Raw genomic sequence first — 16,290 nt, forward strand, 5'->3', positions numbered from 1 at the left:
TTTTAATTATTGAAATTTTTTTTTTTTGACAAGGATTATTGGTTTTGATTACTAGTATTGCGATGCTCTAAATAAGAGTGATGGGTCCCGCCCAGACTGTGCCACTTCAGAAGCCACGTCGGTGCGTAAACACCGTACGTAGAATCTGTGTTGTGACTTGTGCACAGCAGGTAGCATTTTCCCTAAAAAACCCTACCTTCTGCTACCTTCAATACATAACCCCGGCGGCTCACTCTGGTAAAGAACATCAAAAGCAATGTCGGATCAACAAGATGGGGGCGGTGCCTCTGAAGTTCTCAGCAAAAAGTAAGGTTTTCCGTTAATGTACGCATATGAGCATATATCTGTAATCTAATGGAAACTTGATTTTATTTAATTTCTCTGGTGGTAGTGCTCTCAAGAGAGAGTTGAAGAATAAGCAGAAGGAAGAGGAACGAAGGCGTAAAGAAGAGGAAAAGGCTAAGCAGGTACGGGTGCATACGTTCTGCTTTCTGTTGGTTATTGGCGAAAATAATGCTCCGTGCGGTAAGCCGGAAAAGAAAAAGGAACATTGGAATAACATCTTTTATCAAATCTAGAATTAGGACTTCCTGAGCAAAAGTCATTAGAGATATTCGTCAAGTGGATGATAGATTTGCATTTCAGAGTTTGACATCTGGGAGAGTGTACTAAAATTGGGTTTTCGTGAGGGATCTTTAGGATTTCAATCGTGGTATGTAGTGTCTTTCATATGGTTTTGGGGTCGTTTAAGTATATTTATACGGAAAGGTTTTTGTTTTTCCTATTTAATCAAAATTCCTTGTATTCAATTGGGTGAATATTAGGCAATGTTGTTATTGTGTCTGTGAAATTTCTCAGTTCCATGTTAGTATAAATTTTTCTTATCTCGTTCTAGTAATTCTTTTTAGTTTTCTCCTCTTCATGCCACAAGCAAGGCCTCAACTGTTATTTCGTGGTTGTTTACCTTTTCAACTCCGAAACCACGTAATCAAGCTAAAAGAAATATTAATCCTTTATTACCTGCATGCCATTTTGGTATTTTGTCATCACCAAAACTTCACTAAGTATTGCTGGCTTCCAGCACTACTTTTCTGAAAAATGAGCACCATGCTGTTTTGGATATCAAGGAAAATCCTATCCCCATTGGTTTACCTTCCTAGGGAGTAGGGACTTTTGTAACTCGATTTGAGTTTGTAAAAACTGTTCTTAATCATAACTTTATTCCTTTTTGAATGGCCCTCAAAATTTGAGGTATGGGAGTTTTATTAAATATAGATATTGAGAAGGCAGTTCTAGATTTGGTGGATTTAGTGTTTGATTTTGAAAAAGTTATAAAATCCATTAGTATATTGTTTCTCTAAGGGCAGGGGGAGAAGGGTGGGAGGAGGATAAGGGATGGAGGGGGAGAAGGAAGGGAGATAAGCGCGAGGGGGAGAGCTCACGCCCTTGGAGGGGCCTTAGCTAATCCTACCCCCAACCCTAGGATAAGCTAATCTGGGTGGGGAGAAAGACCAAATTGCCCCTCAAACCTTTTTTGTATTCCCAATGTAATAATTTAATGAGGGCAACCAGGTAATTTCATACATCATCCACTCTTATCCACCTACTATTATCCACCTATATCAACCTAAGAAACACGGATATGGGTCACGGACACGACATAACACAGATACGCAGACACGTTATTTTTCAAAAAAACTAGGACACAGACAAGTTGGGGGATACGTTAAGTACATAAATGAATAAATATATTTATATACTAAATTCAATATTATGTAAAAAAAATTATTTTTTCCAAATTAAAGATGAAAATTCCGATGAAAATATGAGAATAGCGGATTGTGTTTTCATTGTCAAGTTAATTGATATTGGCTTTAAATTTGGTTCATATCTTAAATAGTACATTGTTACTCCATTTCTAAGTTTTAAAAATTACATAACCACCCAAAACGTGTCCGATACGTGTCGAGTACGTGTTGGGTACGCGTCGGAGCGTGTCCAACTCAGAAAAAATAATTAAATTTCACGTGTTGGACGCGTGTCGGGAACGTGTACGTGTCCGATACGTGTCCGACATGGATACGAAAGGCTTGTAGACGTGTCCGTCCTTCTTAGATATCAACTACTACTCAAACCAAGTATAATCTAATCCCCCTCCTTAACTAATCCCCCCTTATAACATATCCACCTCTTATCCATCCTTCTTCCTTATCCATCCAAAACCTTATCCGTCTAACAAACGGGTCGTTATAGAATAAGCAGAATGATTGTCCTTAAAAAAAGGTGCCTCCCTACATGTTCCCCCTTGTCTTGTATTGGGCACAACATGGCTTATCACACTGTTATTACTAAGCATATCTTGAATTTCTGGTCTGCATTTTGATGATATTGACACTCCCCCAGGGTGCTGCAGTGTCAAACTCCCAGGTTTCAAAGCCCCAAATGGTAGATGATGAGGACATGGATCCAACAGTAAAGTTTCTCTTATTACTTATTTGTGCATTTTTCTCAGCTTGAAAGACTTGAGAATTGTTCTTTCATAAATATTGTACCACATGCCTCAAGTTGTTTGTTGAACTTTACTGATTCTTTGCATGCAGCAATACTTTGAAAATAGGCTTAAAGCCATTGCAGCTTTGAAGATTGCTGGGAGTAATCCCTATCCTCACAAATTCCATGTTTCGATTTCAATCCTCGAATATATAGAGAATTATCAAAGTCTTACAAATGGTGCTCATCTTGAAGATGTTCAAGTATCTTTGGCTGGTATGAAATTTGTTATCTGAATACATATAGGGCTCTATTGTATTTTCTGATTGACTATGTAGGGTACTATTATCCACCATCATGTTTCCTTGTAAATGATCTCAATTATATTTGTTTTTTGCTAGGGCGAATCATGAGCAAGCGATCTTCTTCATCAAAACTGTTCTTTTATGATTTACATGGTGGTGGTGCAAAAGTTCAAGTCATGGCCGATGCGAGGTATTTAATCATTGTTACTACCTCATCAATATTGTTATATGATGCCCCTTTTTGTAATGGTAATCATTTTTATTGAAGTTTACAAATGTAAATGATTAGTTTTTTAGTTTTTGTCGACAAATTTTATTGAACGAATATGTTTCATCTATGTCTTCTCTAGGGGTTGTATTGCTAAGTCCTAAGTGGCCTTGTTTTGTGAGCTCCACTTTTGTTTATGTACCATTTTGAATGACATTTTTATTGATGAAAACTATGCAGAACTCGTCGTTTTCTTCTTTTATAATCAAGGGACGTCATTGCATTATTTAAAATTGTGCAATTTCTAAGTGGCCTTGTTTTGTGAGCTCCACTTTTGTTTATGTACCATTTTGATTGACATTTTTATTGATGAAAACTATGCAGAACTCGTCGTTTTCTTCTTTTATAATCAAGGGACTTCATTGCATTATTTAAAATTGTGCAATCTTATCTAGTATCCATTTTTGCACATGCTTAATTGCATTTTGGCATCTCCAAATTTGACATCAACAAACCTTCATCTCCAACCTTGATGTTGAATTCCGAGTATTTTTGCATAGTGAATCTGAAGCAAATGGCGTGGAACCAAATCCATGTTGGATTTGACACTTCGTTTTGACATCTTGGGTGGATCAAAGGATCATGCCAAAAGTTTCCATTTCTATGCCACGTAGGGTTTGAAGCCATGGGCTGAAGCTTTACTTTGTCCTACTAGTTGGTTAGCTCTTCAGTAAGTTGAAATTGATGTTGCGTAATTATTTGTAGTTGCTGTGTTGGGCGAGAGTAGAACTTGTTTTATTTATCAACTTGACGTCCCCTTATCGTAAGACCTAGTCCTGTCCATGGGTCGGATTTGGACGGGTTCGGGTCGGGTTGGACCCGACATGACTTTGGTCGAATTATTGAAATGTCCACCCGAGACTGACCAAAACTTTGGTCGGGTTCTGACCGAATTGAGTTTGGATTGGATTTATCGGGTTCGGTCGGGTCGGGTCGGTGGGTTGAGTTGAGTTTCTGATTTCGAACTAGAAGGAGAAGTCCCAAAGGGGATCGGTGAACTGTGAACCTGTGGCGGAAACCCAAAGCCATATACAGTCACAAATTGCACCAAATTGCAAAAAAACACTTTAAAAATCGCATATACAGTCGACAATCAGTGCATAAAGAGAGAGAGAGAGAGAGAGAGAGAGAGAGAGAGAGAGAGAGAGAGAGACGTACCACTGTAGAGTGTAGAGTATCACAATCGATCGCTGGAGTCACGACACCCACGGCCACAGCGCTCTAGAGAGCGATTGAGTCGAGGTCAGAGAGAGAGAGAGATTTGGGTGGGACGGGAAATGGGGGAGGGGTTGGTGGGGAGGAGAGGAGTGAAACACAGAAATGGGTAGGAAATTATGGTTTTTTACATTTTATACTTAAATGTTGACCGGGTTGGGTCGGGTCATCCGACACCCGACCGACCACGCAAAAAATCCCAGATATTGGACCCAAATCTGACCGTTAAAGGTAATTGGAACCGTCCATTCAGTCTGTTTTCGGTCGGGTCAGGTTGGGTGGACAGGCGACACAGGCCTAGTAAGACCTGTAGGTCAGTAGGTCACTAATGCTAATGCCATCCACATGAAATCAATTATATTAACTTAGGGAGAATCACTGAACTATTATTTAGGATGATTCATTGTGACATACAAATTAAGATGTTCATGAGATACTTTTCTTGGACATCATGCTGATGTAGGTTGGTAGAAGCTCAAGGGAAAGCAAGTAACTATATAGGGTCAAATATGGTAATTGGGTGGTTTCATTATTCTTGTCCAGGGAGCAGGCATTTCGTGTGTATAATTGACTCCTGTAAATAAGAATTTTTCCATGCACCCTTTGTTGGAATTGTCTATTGGGGATGAGATTCTGTGCTGGTACCATGAGTCCACATTTCAAAGCAAGAAACTTGCTAGAACTGCGTTCCCATTGAGAAAGAAGCTCTTCCCCAACTGGAATAGAATTTCTCTAGTATCCAAGATATGCAAGAATAAAAGAAAGGCTATCAAGGAAGAGAGAATTTATGGCAATCAACAAATTTTCAAGACCTACTCACTTTAAGAAGAGGACAAGTTAGAAATTGTAGGGTGTTTGGAAAACACAAGTGCTAGAGATGTTATTTTCTAACTTGGAAAGGGGAAATGGAACACAACTAATGTGCCTCCTAGTACTTAACATTCGACAAACAGTTATTTACCTTAGAAAGACAAGTCGAACATGGCACTAACCTCTAATATTCTTCAATTTTAACCTTCATACTATAACTAAGCAAAAATATCTCTTACAATAAAGTGAATATGAATACATAGACGTTCCTGTAGGCGTTTGCTACCTTGTACACTTCTATGCGCCTCTGCTCCCACTATTGCTTCTTTCAACTAATAATGTTTATCTAGTAATAGCTAGTTTTGGTATACCAAAAAAGAAAAGAGAATGCATTCACCATTCAAACCAAACTAATCAATTCAAGATTACCGACAACTGCAAAAGTGTGATTAGTAATTAAAATGTCAAATTTTGACATACGTGAACTTTGACAACTGCAATTCCTACTAATCACTTAAGAATGTTGGGTCTTTGTTGCTTTTTCTATCTGGATTTATCTGGCTGAAGTTGTCTATCTTTTACAACCAGTGAAATAGATTATACTAGCCAGTAGCTTCAATGCGTTGCAAAATATTAACTATACATCAACGACTGCAGGACATCCGAGATGGATGAAACTGAATTTTCCAAGTTCCATTCTTCTGTTAAGCGGGGAGATGTTGTTGGTGTTATTGGATATCCAGGTTTGGAACACTTGACTTGTCAAATAAATATCACTTTTGTGATGCTTATTTATCTTTGTTCATTGCTGGAAAGGGGACTAATTTGCCACAACCCACAACCAATAAATGATATCTTCTTAAGTTCTCCCAAATTCTTTCGTGCATATTTGGACAAAATTGATCGGTGGATTGAGACTCCTTTAGATACAACTTTGGGTTCTAGTGATGATTTGGTTTGTTAGATAATGAGAGCTTATAATTGGCTTCAATTTAGGACTACAGGTTTGGGGTCCAGATCCTCTCCGTCACATGGGTGTAATGGAGAGGTTCATTATATCATCAATGGTTTTAAACTTGCCACATCGGCTTATGCCCAAATTCAAATTGAAAAAGCTGGTGGGAGAGAATTTCGAAAAAAAAAAGGAGAATGTAGATTGTAGAATATGTATTTGAAATTTCTTTGACATGTTGCTATCTCGTTCATTGTATGGACCTCTCACCGTTACAACTATGTAAAGGAGAAGATGAAAATCCAAAGTGGTGTGTATTACCTTTACTGGAAGAAATTCTTGTAAAACTTATTGGATCTTCACATTGATCAATAAATTGCTGGTTAGAAGTGTAAGGAGGTGCCAACTCTTTTAGTTGTCCTTGCACCTTCATCCCACATCTAAAGAGCCTATTGTAAACAAGTGAAGCTCACTCTAGTTGGACCAATTTCCAAATGAGGATAGTAAGGGTCCTTCACAAGTTGAACAAAATCAATGTAAAAGTTAAATGTTGTGTTTAGTTTCACGTTGGTGGGTAAAGATGCAAGAAGTGGCCAATTTCTAATTCTAACAAATCATGGGTGGTAACAAAGTTGGTCATTAACATCTCCTCAAGGTGTACGTGTATCCATTTGACCTGATGGAGTGTGGAATCATAAGGAAATTGCCCCACATGGGATAAGAAATTTTGTCTCTTGCTCTCAACCATCATATATTTCTCCCAGCCAGGTGTGTCATGGCCCCTATTGCCACAACTTAGGCCCGTATCTGCTTAGGGATTTTTTAAGGGGTGATGTCAGGGCTTAGCTAACAGTATTATGCTGATAAAAAAGAACATGTTACTGTACAAGTCTCTCCTCCATCAAATGAACAAAAAGAAAACCCAGTTCCTTTCTATTTTCTTCTGTAGTTTTGTACATATCAATCACCACCGAAAGCTATATTAAGAAACCAGAAAACAAGTACAGAGGTATCTCTTTTCCTATTTGGCAATCATCTGTGTATCTGTCATGATAGATACTGGCAGTTTTAATGTTTAATGCAGAATTGAGCTTTTGACAGGTAAGTTTTCACCTATAATAGCTAGTATGTAGTAAGTTGGTATTGGCATATATGTGTTTTTAATGGTATTAACTATTAACAGTCTAAAGTTATACACTAGAAAAAATGGTGCACCCTAAAGTCCCATTGGCAGAAAAAGGGTCATTTGCCCCTGATCCTCGCCGTTGAGCTCATGTGAGGTCTCTCTGGTTACATACAAAGGCATTCTCTCTGGTTACATTTGGTAGATACTGAGAGAGTATGTTCACTGTTCAGTCCGTTTCTTGGTCCGTTTCTTGTAAACGTTCTCCATCATGTCTCTTTTGTGTTGTCAATGCAAAATGCTTTTAAGATCGTTGTACACTAGATGCTGGAGTGATACAAATTGTTTAGATTTGTATGCTCAATAAAGCGTGCTTCATTACTGTTTTTTTGCTAATGCCTTTTTCCGGCCATTCTGTAGGAAAAAGTAAGAGAGGAGAGTTGAGTCTTTTTCCACGATCATTCGTATTGTTGTCCCATTGCCTCCATATGATGCCAAGGCAAAAGTCTGGACCTGGTTCAGAAAATACCACTGTGAAGGTGTTCAGATTTTTTTTTGGCACATTCAATGTTGCTTTAGTCAGTGATTCTTTTTTTCTTACATGATTGTGTTTTTTCTATAAAGGATATATGGGCCCCGGGAAGTGCTCGGAATCCAGAGAGTTACATACTAAAGGACCAGGTATCGAATATTATTTGAGTAGGTTTATTCATTTTGGTCATGATGTAACTGTTTGTTTAGTTCTCTCTCTCTCTTCTCCTCCCTTCATCTCCATGTAGCTACTGAAATCATCTTGTTTCATGCTAGGAAACACGATACCGTCAACGGTACTTGGATCTAATGTTGAACACGGAGGTTAGACATATATTCAGGACCCGAGCGAAGATCATTTCATATATCAGAAGCTTTCTTGACAATCTTGATTTCTTGGAGGTAAAGCTTTGTAAATTTTTGGTTCTTATTTGCTGATTATCCTGAACTTACCGAAGTTACATTATTTTCTTTTGGTTTATTATGCGATTCCCTCACTTTAAGGTTGAAACTCCTATGATGAATATGATTGCTGGGGGAGCAGCTGCACGCCCTTTTGTGACACACCACAATGAACTCAACATGAAGCTGTTCATGCGTATTGCACCTGAACTTTATCTGAAGGAGCTAGTTGTTGGTGGACTGGACCGTGTCTATGAGATAGGAAAACAGTTCAGGAATGAGGGGATCGACTTGACACATAATCCTGAGTTCACTACATGTGAGTTCTATATGGCTTTTGCTGATTATAATGACTTGATGGAGCTTACAGAGAAAATGTTGAGTGGTAAGTGACAACTCTAGGATGTAAACATTCTGGGTTTGGTTTTTTTTTTTTCCCTTGAAGTTTCTTTGAGAGTATGTAGCTTGCTCACTTTTTTATAATGCTAAAATGTTCCATAAACAGGGATGGTCAAAGAACTAACAGGTGGCTATAAACTGAAGTATCATGCCAAGGGGTTGGATAATGATCCGATTGATATTGATTTCACTCCCCCTTTCAGGTCTCTGGAAGTATTCGATGCTTGTGCTTATTACGAAAGAGAGAAACCAATATGTGTATTGCAAAAGAGTGAAAGTGGTAAAGAACTATACAAAGTCACCACTGGGTTATATAGTAATCCCTTATTAACCCAAAGGAAACATAAAGTCTAAACTACCCTTATTGAACAAGACAAATGATGATGATAAACATAAATACTAATACTAAGGTGTCCACAGTGGTAAGTTAACTTAGTATGCCGCCTTTACGTTGTTGAGAAAAATCTCATTCGGAAAACTTTTTTTTTTATCTGGCCTTTGCAGGAGGATTGACATGATTGAAGAGTTGGAGAAGATGGCGAATCTCAACATACCAAAGAATCTTTCAAGTGACGAAGCTAACGTATATTTGGCAGATGCATGTAAGAAATATGACATTAAATGCCCTCCTCCCCAAACGACAACTCGTCTGCTGGATAAAGTAAGGCCTTTGCCTTTGGTTTATTTATGTGCAAAACAGTTATCTCATTTTAACTGCTACAAATAGTTATGCTTTTTGAGCACCGCTTGTGGCCCACTGGTAGGGCACCGCTTTGAGACTCATTAAGGCCAATAGTTCGTCCCCTGGCAACCCATTCTCCCTCCCCCTTGTGCAACTTTGAAATGGGATAGTTATAGTTTGATATGCTGCACTGAGGTAGTGTGAAAATGGAAACACAGACATCGATCTCGCACTAGTACTACATAAATTTGACTAAACAAGTACTCCAGTAGTCAAAGTTACATGCAGAACACAACAAACAATATTCCATCTACTCTCTCAGACTAAAAGTACTGCTAGTGTGCCGGGATCCACAGTCTCAGTGCGTACATTTGTTAACTATAGCAATCTTTCCTTTGAGATGTTAATGATAACGCGACATTACACTTGGTTATGAAAACCCGTGTTGGTAACACGTACAGTAAGTTGTTTTTCAGCTAATAAATGCATTCCATTAAGAATGATGAAACAAACCACCTGTTATTTACCATTAATTGTATGGCAGACATCCAACCGTTCATTATCAATACCTTATAGACAACCATATATCATCTATTTTTCTAACAATTACCTGGACAAGGTGTGAATTGGTGTAATTTTATTGTTCTTATACTAGCACTTGATAGCAAGCTAATTTTTTTTTTTTTCTAACTTGTGATTTATTTCATCTGTGTTTTAAGTGATGGGTAGGTGTGTCCCTCTAGTGTCCTAAGAATGTCCAAATCTAAAAGTATTAAAAAGAAAAAAATTGTTTGGATTAGTGTGCAACACGTGCCAAATGTCCGATCCGCACTTTGGCCTTCAAGCTCATGAGTTTGAAATCTTGAACTCCTATTAAGCTTGAATGGTATGTTGGGACTTGGGAGCATAGCCTTTAGGTTTATGAAGAGGATCAAACTTAAGCAAACATATACTGAGAAACTGTGCTGGCACTTGCTATTGTCTTTGTGGCTATTAAAGTAGCTATTTGTTGATGCCATTTCTGACATTTTATTGATGCCAAAAAAATTCACCATAGAACTTAGTCCTGTACCATGAAAGATGAGAGTAAGGTATATTTTGGGAGTTAACTAGTCGATGGCTAATAGAGGATTCATATGTCATGCTCCATAAATGATCCATTCTTCTGATGGTCTGATTTATTGTTGTGTGATTTGATGCTTATCAAGTTCATTTATTTTTTGTGTTGTATATATTAATCCCACAGACGTATACTCTCTCTCTCTCTCTCTCTCTCTCTCTCTCTCTCTCTCTCCACTGTGGCTGTGGTCTTTCAGGCCTACTTTGTTTCTTGTCGAGGTCTCATAGTAACACTATCCTATCCTCTCAAAATATCTGTCATTATAGCAGTAGAATTATCTCCTATTAGGAATAAATTGAGAGGTCCTACAGTTTTTTGTTTTTTTAATCGAAATATTCGATGTCCTGGTCTTTTTTTAGCTTTTTATTCTGTTTGTTAGATTTTTTTCCCAATCTCAATGCTTCAGTTTAAAAATATGACCTGGCTTTGTATGTTCTTTATGGTTAATGATATTGTCTCTCTAAGTGCAGCTTGTGGGACACTTTCTGGAGGAGACATGTGTAAACCCTGCTTTCATCATTAACCATCCAGAGATAATGAGTCCATTGGCAAAGTGGCATAGGTCAAAACCAGGCCTGACTGAACGTTTCGAATTATTTATCAACAAACATGAAGTAGGTTATACAAGCTGAAGAGTTCTGAGTTATTTTCTGAATATTATTGAATACATACTTTTGACCATCTGTATTGGGCACTTCAGCTTTGCAATGCATACACAGAGTTAAATGATCCTGTAGTACAGCGGCAACGATTCGCTGACCAACTCAAGGTATCAATAATGTCAGTAATTGAGTTCTAGTTGCATTGCACCCATGTTGCTCTGTTCTTGACTGAAATGTTGATCGGTGGACATTTCAGGACCGACAATCAGGTGATGATGAAGCAATGGCTTTGGATGAAACATTTTGTACGGCTCTGGAGTATGGTTTGCCTCCAACTGGTGGTTGGGGGTTGGGGATCGATCGACTAACTATGCTGCTGACAGATTCGCAGAACATCAAGGTTTGCGTTTATCTGTGTGGTCCTGTGGTCTTTTTTGCTCCCCTCCTTTCCCTGTGGTGTTAGTTAGGTTGGTTTCGCAGTGTGGTCGTTGCCCTGTTTGAGTGGATCTGGATAGTTTAACACATCTTATTTTTTAAGTCATTATTGGTAAGCTTTTCAGCTAATGTTTTTTTTCCCTTTTCTCGGGGGGCAACAGGAAGTTCTTCTCTTTCCAGCCATGAGACCCCAGGATGAAAGTCCTACTAAAGGTACATATTCTAATGTCTTCAAGCTTGCGTCCTGTATAGATTTTTGGGCTGATTGCTATAATGGTCTTGGCAATTGATGGTCACAACATATCTTCCAAGGGTTGTGAGCATTTGTGGACCTCAATAAAGAGGAAGAGGATGTTGAGGTTTCTTGGGGATTGTGAAACCTGAATATGGTAATTTGAAGGATGGCTTAGGCTTGTTGAGACAAGGCGTAGGGGGAACTATTGGAAGCTTATCAAGGTTGAAATATAACCAAAAAAAGAACTACTGAGCAGAGGAGAAAATAATCATGCATTCACACGTAGATGTATAAATCATTTCTAGTATCGCAAGTACGACTCGTACTTTTATTGGGTGAACTAAAGAGGGGTAACATGTTGAATCTTGGAACTAAATTGACGAATAGTTAATTGACCAACTCACTTTTGATTTGTAGAAATTTATTTTTGGCCCTTTTTTTCTCCCCATATACTCCTAAAGATTCAGGTCTTAAGGCCATCCACAGTGGTATAATCAAAAAAGGATAACCAAAAGTTGACACATCAGCTTTTGATTATTCACTTAAGAGGTTGCTAAGCTTAACAATGTTGAGCTTCACAATGATCACTTCTAGTCCATAACCAAAATAAAGGTCTACTACAATTTCACTCTCTCTCTCTCCCCCAATGTTTTCCGTCATTCACTTTCTCTCCATTTACGTTTTATTTGGGCAAAAATATATCGATTCCCTCTCTTAATTTTGAGTAAAAATCGGTGATTTTTTTCCCTTCTATTATGAATTTTTTTTTTGTTTTGGGAGGGGGGGAAATAGAAACAGAAAAAAATAGTAAAATACCTTAATCCGGCGACGATGGGTTGAATTGTAGATGATCGAGAGATATGAGCTTCACTTTTTGAGGGAAATAAAGAGAAATAGTTTGTGGGTGAAGTGAAGAAGATGTAGAGTAGGCGAAGAAGAGAAGAAGAAAATACCAGTTGAAACACGCTTGTATGCAAATTTTTGAAACACGCTTGTATGCAAATTTTGGAACTAGTTAACTTATGTGGTGTGGGGTCCACAAATTTTGATTATTGAAAAAAGTTGCTAGTTTTGGTTATCCAAAGCCCAAAATTTGATTATTTCTAAGGATGTTGCTAAGTTTGATTATATCACTGTGAGCCATCTTTTGCACAACATTGTTAACTTTAAAAACAATTGGCTTTTGATTATACCACTGTGGATAGCCTAACATGCTTTCTTCATCTTTCTATAATATGGAAAGGTAAAATATTCATGTTTATCCAATTGTCTCTAGCTACAAAATGAATCTTTTGAAGACATCAACTCGTAATATTTGAAGATGTTTGCTGATTTGGGTCTTTACCTCTATTTAATTTTACCCAAGTGTTTGTTCTTGCAAAAGGAAACCTTTTAAGGCATCAAACCTTTTTTTTATTTATTTAGAAGATTGGGACTTTTACCCATGGGTCGCTTTTCTATTACTTTAGTTGTAAAGCTGTTGAGTTTACCATTCCTTGAAAATTGTGAGTTTGTTGTTGTTTGTTTCCTTTATTACAAATTGTTGACAAGAAAAAATTTTGATAAGGAAAATCTAGTTTCTGACATTGTGCTAATCTACTTTGTTTGGCAGTATCAACAGACTAGAATGGCGATGGTAAAATCATGCCATGTTCCACCATTTTGATAAGGAAAATCTAGAAAGGAAATGGTAAGGTGGTGATCTGTTTTAGTTGTGTAAGAGAGCATGGGAGCCCGTGTCTACTTCTTTTCATGACGAATGTATTTACTTGTGTAATATTAATAAACCGTACCATAGGTAATAAAATGACATAGATAACTTCTTTTTTGGATAAGTAAAGATATTATTACCAAAAAGGCATAAAGGGAATGCCGCCCGAGTACGATATAGATAACAGGTGACATCTGTTGCCATAGAGCAAGTGTCTGCTTATTTGATAACATTTCATTTGTCAAAAATAACTTTTTTAACTGAGATTTTTTGTTAGTTTTTGACATCATGCTAATCTACTTTGTTTGGCAGTATCAACAGCCTAGAATGGAGATGTTAAAATCATGCCATGTTCCACAATTCTGGTGCTCCGATTCTTCAACTCTGTTCCGAGTTATGGTTGTCCTCTTAGTATTCAGTTCACTTGATGTTGTTTGCAATTGCAAATCCTTATTTTAACTGGACATTGGATGTATTGTATTCTCTCTTATGTGTTCACAGCTATTTGTTTTTTTCTGAGCTTGATTAAGGCTTGCATCATGTGATGAGAAAAGCTATTCCTGACACTGTTTAAGCGTATGCGTTAAATTTAAGGGAGAAAAGGAGAAAGGAAATCTACATATGGTTCCTAGTTTGAGACAGTTGGGAAAAGCTATTGCGAAATAACTGAGTTTATTTTCCTTCTTTCATTTCTTTTGCTTTCTGCATTTCTCTATCATTGCTGGTACCTTGTTATTTGTTTCCGCCTTTTTGGTAGATCAGACACTTTTCTTTCTCTTTGCAAAACCACATATTGATACCATTTTTTCTCTAAACCTTCTCCACTACTTGCTTTTGGTTCTTCCTAAGCAACTGTTACCAGTGGGCTCTTTAACTTTAAGTCATGGGAGGGAAATATCGGTGCATATGAACACGTATGCAAATAGTGCAGTATCTGATGAAACTCAATACTTGGTGAATCCTGACAAAATTCAAACAGAGCAAACCATGTAGAGAGCAAAGAGCTTCTTTGGTTTTGGGGTACCAAAAATTTTCATTATGCACTTCTGCATTTTGTATGTTTGGGAAATGATTATAAAATGCATTTCACTAACATGCACGCAGCCTCTTCAGTCTCTCTCAGCCCCATTTGCACATCACCTCTGCCTCCATTGGAGTAACTATTGTCTAGGCGTGCAATGGAATAGGAACACTTCCTCTGGCATATAAAGGATACTTTGGTTTCTCAGAGAAAAAATCCAAAGCGCGTGTGAGAGAGTGAAGAAGTTGAAAGATTACCCTTGTAAAGCTTGTTCAATCCATTTATAGTGTGATTGCTCAGGTTGCCTCAGTGGAGTACTGATTTTGGGGAACCACGTAAATATCTGCTCTTATTGTGTGCTTCGTTTGCGTCTTGGTTTGGTTTGATGATCCTAAGGGCACAACAAGAGGCACAGATACCTTGTAATGGGATTTAGCCAACCAATTAACTGCTTGGTCTGCTCTGCTAAACCACATAAAATATCTGTGTTTGGTGAGTGCTTGTTTGTGTTTTGGTCTGGTTTGATGGTCCTTAGAGCACAAGAAGAGGCATATACGCCTTGTAATGGGATTTAGCCGCCCAATTAACTGCTTGCTGTGCTCGAGGAGATAGATAATTGAGAAGCCAAAGATCTGATAACAGAAATAGAGAGTCGGCGCTAAAGGCATCCAGAGAACGCAAGGTAGAGAGAGAGAGAGTCGAGGTGGGTTCCGCCCCACCCCCTCTGTTGCTCCCCTTCCCCGCCTCCCCCCTTCTTTCGGCCCCATCCCCCACCCACTTCCTTCCTCCTCACCACTCAATCCCCCATCTCTGGCCTCTCTCCTCTCCTTCTCCTTCTCCACTCGCCCGGCTCAAGGTTGTGAGGTGATTGAGACTCTCTCCTTTGGGAGTTGAGATTTCTCACTCTCCCCTCCATTTTTAGACTCAAGAACCAGATCTAGGGTTTTAGATATGGTTTTTCTTGGAATCAGAGTACCGAAGACAAAGACGGCGTCTGCAGTGGCTTCTACCTCCAGTCTGCGGCGGGAAGAGTTAGAGTTGGAGCGGCGGGTCATCCAGAAGGGCTTGCTCCGTGTTCATACCTGGCCTCTCAACTTCGGCCTCTCTAACCCCTCCTCACGAGTGTGTTCGATGGGTCCGGCTCTGGCATCGTGGTTCCATGCGGGGTTTTTTTTTTTCCTGTTTTTCTTTCTGTTTTTTGTTTTTTATTTTATTTTGTTAGTTTTGTATTTTGGGACCGATAGTGTCCCCTTATTGTTCTGTGTATGTTTTGGCTAGGTTTGATATAATATTGAAATGATTTGGTTTGCTCGAAAACCTAGAGAGTCGGCAATTTCACTATATGCTAAGCTGAACGCACTACTGCCTCCCTCTTTCTAATTACATGAATTCGACTAAATTGGGCCCACAATTTGAAAGCGGTTTTTTATTTTGATAATAAAATTTAAAAAATCATTTTATAGACCTTCCAAATTGGTTATTTAACCAAAAAAATTCGATAGTAAGTTGCGCCCAATATTTTCAAAACGGGAGTGGTTTATATCTTGAAAGCTGCTCCGTCCAGATTGGAACAGGCAGCGGAGGGGCGAGGACTTCCCGCGTGATTATTGGGGGACCCATACCATACAAGTTTCAAAGTCAATTCTCACTCTCATAATCAGACACAAACACTACCACCACAACTCGTGTCTCTCAAAGTCTCCTTCCAGTTAGATAAGATCTAAGATGGGAATTACTATAGACTCTTGTGTGATATTCTAAACGTGGGGACCAGTTAAAAGGAGTGGGTAGGTCATACAATCACATGATCAATTTCTTTGTGTGAATAACACTAACCTTCCGTGAGGTATTTTACAAAGAAAGTGCCTTACGCTAGCCTACTTTTTGAGAAAAAAGAAAAGAAATTGTACTCTTCTTAAGGCTATGGCCTATACATCGAAAAAGAGAGAAACCACATGAAGGTATAATGGAAGTCTAAATACTGAAACA

General features: G+C 38.4%; 1 protein-coding gene across 5 annotated transcripts; it reads left to right on the forward strand.

Moving 5' to 3' along the window:
• The first annotated feature begins 119 nt into the window (after nt 1-119).
• On the forward strand, nt 120-14,676 carry LOC131323512 (lysine--tRNA ligase-like). 5 transcript variants are annotated; one of them, XR_009199200.1, is made up of 18 exons: nt 212-306; nt 392-467; nt 2,404-2,472; nt 2,601-2,766; nt 2,892-2,985; nt 5,746-5,831; nt 7,584-7,702; nt 7,788-7,844; nt 7,971-8,096; nt 8,199-8,481; nt 8,602-8,698; nt 9,000-9,156; nt 10,768-10,911; nt 10,998-11,066; nt 11,156-11,299; nt 11,496-11,547; nt 13,182-13,259; nt 13,593-13,969. XR_009199200.1 is itself a non-coding variant. In XM_058355351.1 (17 exons), exons 1-17 carry the CDS (start codon nt 257-259, stop codon nt 14,438-14,440), a joined length of 1,845 nt encoding a protein of 614 aa, XP_058211334.1. In that variant the 5' UTR covers nt 120-256; the 3' UTR covers nt 14,441-14,651. The 5 variants fall into 5 exon arrangements, 4 of the variants coding, with proteins under 4 accessions (XP_058211334.1, XP_058211348.1, XP_058211342.1 ...); XM_058355351.1 differs by lacking the exons at nt 13,182-13,259; nt 13,593-13,969 and adding an exon at nt 14,385-14,651 and having other exon boundaries at nt 120-306; XM_058355365.1 differs by having other exon boundaries at nt 13,182-13,969.
• The last annotated feature ends 1,614 nt before the right edge of the window (nt 14,677-16,290 follow it).

This window comes from Rhododendron vialii, chromosome 1a (assembly GCF_030253575.1).
Source record: "Rhododendron vialii isolate Sample 1 chromosome 1a, ASM3025357v1".
In the NCBI taxonomy this organism is placed as follows: Eukaryota; Viridiplantae; Streptophyta; class Magnoliopsida; order Ericales; family Ericaceae; genus Rhododendron; species Rhododendron vialii.

Excerpts from the sequence above, each read along its gene's own strand:
- LOC131323512 (XM_058355351.1), top strand. The coding sequence starts at position 257 with ATGTCGGATCAACAAGATGGGGGCGGTGCCTCTGAAGTTCTCAGCAAA. Across the intron at positions 2,986-5,745 it reads CAAGTCATGGCCGATGCGAG|GACATCCGAGATGGATGAAA; the intron begins GTATTTAATCAT and ends CAACGACTGCAG. Across the intron at positions 11,300-11,495 it reads CAGATTCGCAGAACATCAAG|GAAGTTCTTCTCTTTCCAGC; the intron begins GTTTGCGTTTAT and ends GGGGGGCAACAG.